General features: G+C 37.4%; 1 protein-coding gene across 4 annotated transcripts in view; it reads right to left on the bottom strand.

Moving 5' to 3' along the window:
* IBTK (inhibitor of Bruton tyrosine kinase) overlaps positions 1–13471 on the bottom strand; it is a 62555-nt gene that overhangs the window by 15758 nt on the left and 33326 nt on the right. For 2 of the 4 annotated variants that reach the window (XM_075046497.1, XM_075046498.1), the window contains exons 20-25: positions 12773–12900; positions 10885–10997; positions 10113–10261; positions 9210–9376; positions 6799–6891; positions 5464–5622 (exon numbers count right to left, since the gene is read on the bottom strand). In XM_075046497.1, coding sequence (XP_074902598.1) covers positions 5464–5622; positions 6799–6891; positions 9210–9376; positions 10113–10261; positions 10885–10997; positions 12773–12900 — 809 coding nt within the window. Of the gene's footprint in view, positions 1–5463; positions 5623–6223; positions 6339–6798; positions 6892–9209; positions 9377–10112; positions 10262–10884; positions 10998–12772; positions 12901–13471 lie in introns of those variants that run through there. The other 2 variants (XM_075046499.1, XM_075046500.1) reach the window with 2 other exon arrangements.

The following is a 13471-nucleotide window of genomic DNA, read 5'->3' on the forward strand; positions in this document are numbered from 1 at the left end:
TTTTGTTTTGTTTTTTAATACTGCATGAGCAGTGTAGAAGGCATAGAAAGCAGAATGGGAACCTCCAGGTGCAGGGCCTCAGAGTCATTTTGCACATCCTCTGTTTCTACTACCAGCTGGCAGACAAGAGTCTGGGCAAGTGTTTGACCAGAACTTCCCCAAACTTACTATACCAAGTAGGCAAATGGTTCCCTTGGGATCTGCTGTCACAGAAGCTTCTTTTAACAGTTTAAGTAGCCTACCCATTTTCATGATAATTCTGTACTGCAATCAGATCCACTTGCAATACAGCACCAAAAAAAAAAAAAAAAAAAAAAATAAAAAAATCCCCAAAACCCCAAAACAACCTCCCCCAAAAACCCAACCCTGCATCATTCTCAGCTTGTGAACCTATCCAAAACAATTACCGGTATCTTAAAATGGTTTGGCTTAAACTGGTACAAATTTTCCCAACAGCAACAACTCTAAATTTCAGCATGTCCTGCCTGAAACACTGTCATTTCTATCTAATTTGTAGCATTAGAAAAGACTAACTTATACATCTTTTTTTAAAAAAGTGGAATATGACTACGTTCCTCTAAGCTGTAACTGCAAAACATCAAAGCATGAAGTTCCAAAACAGCTGTTAATGTTTCAGTATAAGCTGGAATACTGACAGACTGACAACCTAGACATTGAAATACACAACTGTTAATTTTTAAGAGAGATTTCAAATTCCTTTATGCCTCCACTCTTGAAAAGCCATAGGCTCGCCTGAGCTTCAAAAAAAAAAAAAAAAAAAAGCCAAAACAAATAACAAAAACCATCCCCCTCCCTTGAACAAACTAGATTTGGACAACTAATAAAATTAACACCTAGCTTCTTGCATGACATACTCTCAAAGTATTACTAGTGTGATTCCCCTCCACTCCCCTTCTAATTTCCACTTTTCTTCGAAGGAGGAAACATAGGTTCATTCTCCCCAAAACTATGAAAGTGGGGGTTTCTTTTGGTAGAAAAGGTAGGACGTTGTGTATGATAAGACTCTGTCTTTTAGTCAACCAAAAAAGAGCCAGAAGGTCCCACACCCTTCTGGCAACTGTGCTTATTGCACATCCAAGATGAATATCTTATTTCATTGGAACACACATTCTAAGGCTTTGACTATATTGCACGTGTGGAAAGCTCAATCTATTGCCAAATGCACTCTAACAGTCCATTGTGAATTTACGGAATATAACTTTGCAAATATAGTATTAGAGCAGATGAGTAACACTTAACCATTCTACCTTACATACAAAAATACTTCGAACAACTAGCAGGGGCAATCAAATAATTGATGGCTTGCCTAAAGCAGCTTAAAGTTTATTCAACAAATGCTCTCTTCCAACAGCTAGGCATACTTTCAAATATTCATATACCCCCACTGGTTCTTTGCTTGAACTCTTGAGCTACCGGCATTTTCCAGATCGGCAGCCAGAGGAACACTGCAGAGGAACGTACAGAATCATGCATGGTGACCACATGAGCATTAGATTGGATTCCATCCTCCTGAAGTATATCCTGGCCTTTTTGCTTAAGATGGTTTGTGTAACACAGTAGAGCCCAGCTACTTTCAAAAACTGTTTAATCAGAACCTTAAGAGCACAATGTATTTTCTGGAGACAGTTAGCTAAGCATATTCAAAAAATCAGTCCATACTTGCTTTTTAAATGCAAGGAACAGGTCGTAGGCAGTTGCTAGTTTAAAATTAAACAGCACCAATAGGTAAAGAGTTATCTATCAGAGAATAGATGAATAGCATGAATAGTCAAACTATTCAGATGTCAGATCAAGGAAGTTATGCCCCATATTTTTATATGCCTTTTATCATATAAGAGCTTCTCTTAATACCTTACTTCCTGTATTAACAAGTCAGTCATTCAACTAGAGGCATCTAGCTTGTGTGCTTCAGTCAGCCAGTACAAGTACTTCTAAAGAGTCATTTATCTTACAGTAAAGAATAGGACTTCAGGAACTAACAAAAACCTCTTCTGAAGAAGCCCAGATAACTAGGTAAGCTACACAATGTCCTTCAAAACCTACTTCAGGCTTTGCCGTATCTAAAAGTTGTGTATGAAGGGGAGAAGGGAAAGCCCAGGCTGGAGAAAGATAGATGCCCTATACAAATATCCTCCTGTGAAGGAGTTCTCATAGCCCCTTCCCTTGATACCCAAAGTCTGTCAGAGAAAAATATATAAAACTGCAGCTTAGAAAATGCCTAGTAAAACAAAAAAGGAAATTAACTGATGATATTTAAGATGACTGGTTGAAAATACCCATGAAATGCCTACACCAGTAATCATTAGCATCAGCCCAAGCCACGGCATGGCACATACGGGGAAGTTCCTTTGAAGACTCCAGAGAAGACCTCCTTGTGACCACTGCTCACAGAAAGGCCCCTGACTTTGCTGGGTGCCTGAGGAAAAGGAGTGACTCACACAGGCCCCGGTCCACCTCATTAGCAGCACCCCTGGCCAGCTGCTGCTGCTTACCCACATCAGCAAGGACACCCCTCTGAGTCACCCATCGGGTAATGCACAAGAGCATGGCTTCCCTGGTGCTCTCACACTGAGTCACTGATGGGTAAAAAGGTGGTGGGTTTGTAACAACGTGTACATTAGTATGTGAATAAGTGTGATATGTTTATGTAAGACTGTGTACATTGTCATTGTAGATGTTAGGTTACATATTGTTTATGCATAATTATAACATTCATAGTAAGATTAAAAACAGTAGATGGATTTTTTTTTTTGTTATTTAACATAATAAAGGATAGCATAAATCAGTATTTCCTGTATCGGTCACCATCTAATTTCACCTTCGGTTTCTTCCAGTACATTTAAAGCCTCAGAGCTGTAATTGCCCTGTGACACCTCTATTAGCTAAGCCAAATAACAAACTTGCTGCCTGACCTGCAGTATCAGCTGTATAAAGCAGGTAGCGTGTTCTTTGGAGCATTTGAGAGGATCAGAGTTAAGGATTCTGAAATTCATCCACTCATTAGAATTCAGAAGACAAATCTTGCAAACCTTGTTTCTCCTTTTGTGAAGGTCCCAATTACAGTTCGGAGGTCAGGTAGAGTCTGAATCCTTAGGTGCAAAGCAACTCATTCTATTTCCTCTTTAAGGCAAAATTGTGGGCTTTGCTCAGTGTTGTATCAGAATAGCTTTTGGGGGCTGGAGGAGTAAAGGAGACCCCACATTTTGGTATCAGGTGTACGTGGTTGAAAACAAATTGAGAAAACAGATATTTAAGTCCTGCTTGTATAAATCAAAACAAAAGAATTCAACCTTTTCTTAGATTCACTTGAAATATTGTGTGCTGGATATTTTTAAAACTAGGTGATCTTAGGCAGTTCATTTTTGTAAATAACTACTGTAGTAACATACCTCTATAGCTTGTAAGCTGGACACTAGAAATACATGGCATGTAACTTTTTTTTAGTTGTAATCAACCCAATCAGCAGACGCCTACCGAGAAGATTCTTGTCCCTACTTTCACTAACCCTTGGAGTAATCCCAGCCATCACTGTCAGAATCACTACTTGAAGAACACATCATGCCACACTACCTTGAATTCACCAAGCAACTGCCCATTTCAGATCAGACTGACATGATCCTTGACAGGCCCTGTAAAATACTAAAGCCCTTTAACCATAAAGCTGAATGTACTGCATAGTGTCCACTAGAGAAGCAAAGCTTGTTCTGGTGTCATGACTGGCAATAGAATACCATTTTAGGATCAATTGTTATCTGATTTAAAATAGATGATTTGGGGATGATTACAACATACTCTCACAGTTTTTCCCATAAGTTACTGACAAATATTTTGAACACCAGCTCTATTTTACCATTGTTACATTCTGGGATATTACCATTATTACTATAAACTAAAATAATAGCATACCAACAGACCTATCTCAAAAAAATCTAAAGGCACTTCAAACTCAAGGTGCTGATCATAACAGCTTCCATCCAAAAAAGAAAGATGAAATCACAGATACATGAAATGGAGCAGAGAAGCAAGCAGTTCTAGATTATTACCCTAAACCTTTTGACACAGAACGCCTCTCAGGAAGCAACTGCTGCCAGAAAGCAGCCCACCTTTTCCTCAGCCAGCTAGTGATGTGATTTTTTTTTCCTCTCTATACACTCATTAAATAGCTAACAGGCTACATGTCTTGTTTTGAACTTACAGGAGCATAGCGGAAAGGCAAAGATTCCAGCAGATGCTTACTGCTCTTATTTCTGAAAGGAGCAACCAATTCATATAAAGGATCAAAGGAAAGAGAGCCAAAAGATACAGCTCTAATTGTGGAAAATCAACCTATCCTTTGAAAGACAGACTCCTGTTTTACTTTGAAATCTACCCAACACAGAAGGAAAACTGCTACAATAGCATCTAAAACAGCTAAATTGTCTAAAAAAGACTTCATTTAAAATAGAATAACTGTGGTGGGTATGCAGCAAGCTTTGCTCCCACTGAAACACAAACAGGTAAGCTCTAGACAGAGGAGATGGACTCACAGTTCTTCTAGGGTACCCATACAGAAACAAGCTGCAATAAAAGGCTAGACCTTCTTGAACAGGGAAAGGGGGAGGACTGCCCAACATTTACCTCAAGTGAAGAGCATGCACATAGGTATCTATTCTGTAGTAAACAAACACATTAAATTTACACAGCTTGCAACTTCTACAGTTATGCCTTTATGCTTTCATCCAATACCAACTGTAAATGTGAAGAGCAAAGCATGAATTGGGCTAGCACCTCATTACATTCATTGTTGTAAACCTAGTTCATTGACCAGATGATAAACCATTTTTCCATTCAATGCGGTGATATTAACTTGAACATTTAAATTGCATGTAATCAGCATTAAAAGTCATTTTAAACCCATTATGCATCCTTCCACCATAAGAATTCTTAGCAGCATCCATCACTCCCTCCAGCTCCTAGACATGGAGATAACTCTGTTATCTATAATTTTGGTCAACTGTGCTCTACTCCAAAGTCATTCCCCTCCCTGTTAGGAAGGGCTAACGTTTTTCTTTACATTTTTGACAGAGAAAAAACAGCATTAATAATGGTTTTCAATAACCTCTTCCTGACTAAGTTTCAGAGCTTGTGCTCAGCCTTCTTTTTCTATGCTTCACTTTGATACCATCTGCAAATACCACATCACACACAGGCAAGAACCAGATGGGATGCAGTCTTCTGACACACTATAGCAAAATTTCAAAGAACTGGTAGACTGCAACCACTGCATTTCCCTGCTCCCTTTGAATTTCTAGATTACTATCAAATGTAGATAGAAATAGTTCGATGCTAGTCTTTTTAATGAACAGAACCTAGGCCATTTTTATTTAAGAAACTGCTTCTAAGAGACTATCCAATGTAAAAACCCTCCAAAGAAAAAGAAGTGATATTTGATTTGTAACATACCATGCATTCCCTAGTTTTGCAACTTTTGTAGGTGGAGGCGGTGTGGTTATTAGTGTAGCAGACTCCGTGCTGCTAATTACTGATCCATTATCTTTTGCTGCCAGGGCAATCATTTTTCTTTGCTTCTGAGAAAGCTTGATTCCATGAGACACCATTCTGCTGTGAAGTGATATTGCAGAGAGAAGATGCAAGATCAGTGTCCTTTGAGATGACTCGCCTTTAATCTTCCAAATTAAACTAAGAAATACTTCTTTCCTTGATCAAAATACTTTGTCTAGAGTGCCAAAAGCGGAGTATAGGTGGGGGGGGGGGGGAGTGGTCAGATGGCTAGGGAGCAAAAGGAGGATCAATGAATATCAAGAGTGACAAAAAGAAAAGCATCATAAAACTATTCTTTCCATAGATGTCTACAAACGAAAACATGCAGAGTAGGAATCAAGCCTCTAAAAAGAGATGGACTACCACCAGATGAAGACTATTTTCTAATTTTGTGACTTTTTAGAGACTGTTAGAAGCTTAGCTCCCTTAAATCAAAAATATTGATGCATAAAAAACGTATACAACAGCATATAGCCATTTTTTCTATTTGTAATAACTTGTTTTCTAAGTTATCGGATTCCTCAGCTTTGGCTGTTTTGTTCACGGCTTCTGAATCTAGCTAGCCAGCAACCTTTTACTAGGCTCCGGGACTACTGTCCTAGCTCTCTTTTACAAGAATGCCACACTTCAAAGGTCATGAAAGTCACCTCCAGTTTTCTTCCCATACCTTGCCAGTTAAGAAACACTAGGTTTAATCCACTGCCTCCTGAAAAAGTACATTTATCTCCCTGTGTCTTTGGGATGCTTCTCCGAGCAAGAGCCACCCTTGCTTCTGTCTGAGGAAAAATTGTTAATATCAACACATGGGTGCTGGGGATGTTCAGAGAATGCGAGACAAGAAACAAACTTCAGGTTCAATTACAGTAGTGGTCCACAAGTAATTTCTGAAGTGCTAGGGACAAGAATTAATTCTTTTTGGTTGTAAATTGGAAAGCTCAGCAGAGCAGGCCACTGATTTAAGATACTCATTTACTAGCTCTTTAGTTCACATTTCAACAGCTAAGACATGCTTTTGCAGCAGTGGACCAAACAAGACTACAGTAAAATGAAGGGATAAATTTTGTACGCTGGCAGAAAAACACCATAATGAACTGAACTAAACAAAGCTGTTCGAAAACAAATAGGACAACTTCTCTCCTGCTTTTTTTAAACTCTGAACTGCCTGAACCACTAAGTAAATTCATAATAGCCTGGTCTATCACACTTTTCTTTTATAGATTTTGGTTTTTTACCAACCCTGAATTTGCCTTTGGCATGGTTCCACATTTCTGCATACTTTCTTCAATTTCCATGATGGTTCTTAGATCCATAGCAGGAGGGCTGGCAGGGCTAAATGAAAAATAAAAAGTTACCTTACAAGGCACTCATTTTTACTTACATTCCACAGCTCCAGCCTTCACTGAAATCCTCTAAATCATACATAAGGTTGGTAACCGGATGTATAATTTATGTCTGTTTCCTCAATTATGGCAAACCTCAAATAGAATGTTTCTGACAAAACTTTTATAAATATATACATAATTAAGAGAACACTATAAAAATACTTTTCAAGACTCATTATACTATGAAACAAAAAGATGTGAACTATGATTACTTTAAAAAAATTAGATACCTAAATCCAGGATACTTATTTAGTAGTCAACTGCTCATGCTAAGTGTTAGAGAGGCATTGCTCACAGCTCTTTCATGAAGGTTGAATTAGATCTTCCTTTGAAGAACAGGATTAAAATTATTTCACATGGCAAACAGAACACTCTTTGCAAAGTTAGAGCTCTATACAAATACCAGTAACATTCTCAAACTTTAGGAATCAGTTTTGTTTTCATAAATGACCTAATTTTAAACTTCCACAGAAATGAACATGAATTAAATCCAGACATTTCCAGGCTTTACATAAAAACTATAAATTAAAACCTGTGTACTTACAAGGCATTTGCAAATTAAGCTGTTACAACTACATTCAAGGACAGGTTTTGAAATAAAATATAAGCAGCACTCTGTCCTGGTTTCAGCCGGGATGGAGTTAACTGTCTTCCTAGTAGCTGGTACAGTGCTATGTTTTGAGTTCAGTATGTGAAGAATGTTGATAACACTGATGTTTTCAGTTGTTGCTCAGTAGTGTTTAGACTATAGTCAAGGATTTTCAGCTTCTCATGCCCAGCCAGGGCACCTGACCCAAACTGGCCAACGGTGTATTCCATACCATGTGACGTCCCATCTAGTTTAGGAACTGGGAAGGGGGGGGAGGCAGTTTTTTTTGGCCGCTCGGGGACTGGCTGGGTGTCGGTCGGCGGGTGGTGAGCAATTGCCCTGTGCATCATTTGTACATTTCAATCCTTTTATTACTTACTGTTGTCATTTTATTAGTGTTATCATTATCATTATTAGTTTCTTCTTTTCTGTTCTATTAAACCATTCTTATCTCAACCCAGGAGTTTTACTTCTTTTCCTGATTTTCTCCCCCATCCCACTGGATGGGGGGGAAGTGAGTGAGCGGCTGCGTGGTGCTTAGTTGCTGGCTGGGGTTAAACCACGACAACTCCCTCTGTCTCTCCCCACATAAACCCAACTACCATAGACAAACTAGTGAATTAACCCCTGGCAGGTCACATCAAACCCTGTCGTCACTTCTCCTCCACAGTAGTTCAACCAAATACACTACAGTATCAATCCTTTAAACATTCTACATAACAGTGCTGCCTGCTTTCTCCTGACATAGCAGCAATACTAGAAAAAGTAAAGAAAGAGTACAAGGGAAACCCATAAAGGCACAGTGACATAATGACAGAGTCCTATGGTTTTATTTGTTCCCCTTCCATGTAATCCTCTAAAAAATATTCAAAAAGAACTCTAAGATAACAGGTGAAGATGGAGCTTCTTCCAACTAGTCTATAGACCAAAGAGTTGGTTATGGGATGTGTTACCCTCTCTGCATAGACTTGGCTTGCGCAAATACATAGTGAGACAAAACACAGATTCCTAATGGACCTTGCTCACCAAACAATATACTTCAGAGCTCCAACTTTTAATTTCTACAGCTGTATCACCTGTATTAACAAAGCCCATCAGCCACAAACCAATAGAGCCTGGGAAGATTGTGGGAACTTATTGCTATATGATTCCCTAAATCCTTAAACTCTTCTCTATTCAACCTTTAACAACTCTCTCAGACAGGACACCAGGCAAGACAGAACTTCAGTCTATCACAGTACTGCTCCTTTTTCATATGCAGATACGGCTACAGATAAAAATTAATAATAATTTTTTTATTACTGTATAAGTTAAACCTGTGGTGTTGATTTGCACAGACCATTTAAGTCTCCAGGCATGCCTTAAAAATGTCCAAGTACAATGGTGCTTCTAACAGCTTCAAGCATGGTCTGATTCCACTAAAAACTACCACATATTCTGGTAGCACTTTAAAAAAAAAAACCCTAAAAAAAAATAAATCTATCTAGCAATTACTTTTCTTAAAGAATAATTAAAAAATGTACCAGTTTTATTAAATAGCAAAATCTTAAATTCACGTATCAGGTAATGTGTGATAATTTTGAAGAGCAGATAACTTTTTAGCCTGAATAGAACATTACCAGCATTCACTACCAAGTGATTGTTAAGTTAGGTAGGCACCACAACAATTACTCCACCTGAAACTGGTTGCTACCCAATTGGGAGAGCTTGCAGAGTTGTTTTTGGCACTGGGAATGGACTGTGGAACAGACTGTGTCAATGCTGATGATGCCTTGTATGACTTCATCATCTCCTTGTTAGGTTGAGAGGGTTTCATACCCTGACTGCATGCTTTGTCCTTTATCTAAGAAAAAGACAGAAAAATGTAGAGTAAATATTCTCACATTTTTTCCACTTAGAAAAAAAAGAGTGATGCTACAAGCAACTTGAATGACACATGTAAGTGAAAAGATTTTAAAGGATACCTCAGAACAGCAATAATGTAGTGAATCCCTGATCAGTCTGCTGCTATTTGTACCTTTTTTTTTTTCCTCCTCACTTCACACTTTACCCTGAATCATTTAAGTCCAAATATTCATCTTGATATTGGAAAAGTCACTCCAAGATGTTCACTTCTAAAGCTTTAACACTTAACATACGCATGATTCTCTCAAATTTATTTCTCTTTGCCAGTTATGGCTCAATTATCCTGGACCGTACTTCTGTCCAACTACAATAGTTGAAGAACAGCAGGATTTTCCTGGAGTTTTTTTGGCTTCTGTTTTTGTTTTTTGGCTCTGAACTTCAGATTTGCTTTGCGTTTTAAATGAAGTAGATGGAGACCTTACGTAATTACTCTTTCAATTTGAAATTTTCTGGACACTACAGTGTACAAAAATTTTCATTATGGTACCACATGAATAAATTACCCTTAGAAGATGTAATAAGCAATATTCATTTTTGTTTGCTTTATCAGACAAATGTTGTCTACACCATTTTAAGGACAACAGCTTCTCAGAAACACTCCAAAATACAAACTCTGATTTTGATGGGCTAGATAAACACAAACGAATAAATTGATAGGAACAAATAAATCCAACCTCAGTCCTCTCTGGATGAAATCCTTTTGTGAAGTCAGGGGACTGCAAGTCTCTGGGGCTACCCACTCCTGCATAACTACCTTCAGAGTCAGATGTTAAGAGTTCTGGAAGTGATTCTACAGAGTTAGTTTTATGCAGTTTTACTGAGCCTAAGAAATAAGAAAAGAGTAGAACTATTAAATCATGAGAGCTGGACTAAACGATGCTTAAAAAAGCATCACTCTATATGATGAATACAAAATAATCAGAAGTTTACCTAGTCCAGTATACTAGACTGTAGTAAGTATAAGCAAATTTAAGACTACCTTAAATACTTTTTCAAAATAAGATTACTCCCAGTTTTCTTTCTCTGTCTCACAATATACAGTTTTGTGAAGTAACACTGAGATTTTTGTATTGAAAATGAAGGCTTCTACCACCTTTTCAGTAAACAGTGACTAACTTATTTTTTCTATTCCAGAAAAAAAACAAAACCAAAAACACACCTTAGCAGAATGTTCCACTTATTAAAACCACATGGGAAAGTGTCCGTTAATTTTATTTCATAAAATACATGCTTTTACAGAATCTGAACTTTGGGCACAAGTTTAATATGACAAAGATCCCTTCAAACAAAACTTAATCTTAAGAATCCACTATTCAAATTCAGCTATGGTGTTCACTAGAAAAGAAATAATCTTTGCAAGATATCCTTATTGAAGTATAGGCATCTCATTGCATTGCATATTAATGTTCTGTTTTGATACCTGAAAGGAACCTCTTTCCCACTGACCTGTAGAGGCTGGACTCTGAATAATATCTGATAGATTATATCCTCCAGAGCTGTCAGACCGTTTTCGTGGCTTCTTTTTTGCCTTAGTTTTTGCTCTTTTGAAAAGGGCTTCCCTATTAAAAACAAAACAACAAAAAAAACCAAAACACCCAAGATGGATTAAAGCCAAAGAAATTGAACCTCAGAACTATCAGTGTCAATGTCAAGTTTTTCAGTCAGCAGCAGCAGCAGCTATACTTCAAGCAGTAATACCTGGTCCCACCAGCTGTCACTAGCTGCTTGTTCCTGCTCTGCTTATGCACTGGCACAACTATTTAGTAAACTAATTGGGGGGGGGGGCGCGACACACAATCTAGGAGGAAAAGTTCTTTTCAATCTAGATCTAGTCTCTGGTCTAGTACACTGCACAAAGACTTCTGCTGAGACAGTGGAACATACAGCAGCTGCATAGGCTGGCACTGCCACCTAGGTGAGATTAAACCTGCTACACATCACAGCAATTGACATAAAGCAAACTACACTCAAGTCTCCACATTCTTCTCTCTTGATTTCTCCTAAATTTGTGAAGTTCAATAAAGTCTACAGTTGGTCTCACTTTTCCTCAACACAAATACTGTCACCAACATAATACTACTTCTACAATAAAGCAGGTATATGGTCATGTCACCAAAATGTCACATGTTCCTATATATGATATTAGGAAGAGTGGAATCAAATAAAAGGCATCTTTCATTTTAATAAAACTATTAGAAATTCAGAATTATTTCAAAAAGCCTCTTTGAGAAGCTTTTCGTGGAATAACTATATACATACTTATGCATTCCTGCATCAATACTGTAACCTTACGATGCTTGAGGGTTTTTTTAATCCTTGGATTGCCCTACACCCTAAAGGCTATCGTCTAGCCTTTAAAAACACTGAAAGGCTTGAAGTCTAATACCAAATAGCCTCTCCATTCCCCTGATCTACATGTACCAGTTCATTTACCACAACTTTTCTTGACACAAGTGGTCAGAACGGTACACAATACCACAGGTGAGGTCTAATCTGCACAGTGACATCTTATTTCATTATTTGGAGGAATGTTAACAAGTCATCCTATCAAATTAGCTTTTCATAGTTGTGATGTCATAGTCAATTTCTCCAGTTTAAAAACTGTACCAAAAAAAGCAGTTTAATTTTATTATTTGCTCTTCAGAGAGAAGCAGCATATTAAGTTAGTCTGGTAAGACTTTACAGATTGAGAGCAATAGCTCTCACCTCTATGTTTTCAGAACAAACATTCAAAGACAGAATAACAGAAGTCCACAAAACCATGAAGGCTGAACTACCTGATCTACAGTTGTTTGGATCACATTTTCTAACACCTCTTAAACACAGGTTTTGTTATTCTACAGCCACACAATAGCCACTTTAAACTGACAGATTAAAAACTCATGCTACAAAACTTCGTATTTTGCATGACAATTCTGTTAATATTAAGAAATTTAGATTATCACAATTTTTCCAGACAGATCTATAGTACCTTAAAGTCTGTTTTTTAATCTTTTGATTTCTTCTAATTCAGTGAAGTTCAATGAACTCCACAGTTGGTCTCATACATACACAGATACTCTCATCACATGCACAACTGCCAAACATTACTGTGAATGCTTGTTTTGCTACCTTTACTCACATGCTACTTACATACTGAAAAAAGTGCTCCACTGCAGTTCTGTAACATTTTAAAATACTTAAGGGAACTGGTAACAGTCTTTGAAATCTCCATTTCTCCTATTTCTTAATATTTGCATTCTGCACCCAAAGAGAGTCAGGCACCATCCAAAGGGTGATAAATACCATATACAGCTCACCTAGTAGAAAATGCTGATGAAAAATAGATACTTACTGAGAATTTTGTTCTGTATTCATTTCTTCCCTTAAAAAGACAAAGTTCTCTCCATCTTCAGGCTCAAAAGAACTTATGTCAGGACCATCTGGATATGGTGTAATTACTCTCCTGACCATGGCTGGAATCTGTAGTTGTAAAAGATGTTACACTAAGTTTCTCTTAAGTTGTATGCTAGCAAACATATGATCTCTTGTAAAAAGATCAAAACTGACTGTCATTTAAAACACTTTTACAGATCAAGTAATTAACTATTTAACCAACTTACAAACTTAAGTTACATCTTTAAGCAAAACAGAAGGAGAATTTAGCTGCCTATAACTCCTGACAAGAAAATGCGTACAGGTTTTACAAAAACTACTGTACAGTTAAAGAATACTGCATTATAATGTGCCTTGGTTTTCCCCTTTCCATTAAAGTTCAACTTTCACATTATCTTTCTTACTGCTTTTAAGATCTATATGATCACCCTGAACTTTACACTGAAGAAACCTAATTTACTTTCTTCTAAGTAACATACTCTCTTTTCCATAGGTTTTTCTTATGTTTTTCATGCAACAATTGTTAATTACAGAACATTAATACATTTAATATGTATAATTAATTAATTTAAAGGACACAATACTGTTGCAGCAGTGGATAGTGAATAATGAAATATGAGCTCACTAATAGCAGCAGCTAACCTTAGCTTTTAAGTCA

Source organism: Buteo buteo, chromosome 15 (assembly GCF_964188355.1).
Source record: "Buteo buteo chromosome 15, bButBut1.hap1.1, whole genome shotgun sequence".
Taxonomy (NCBI): Eukaryota; Metazoa; Chordata; class Aves; order Accipitriformes; family Accipitridae; genus Buteo; species Buteo buteo.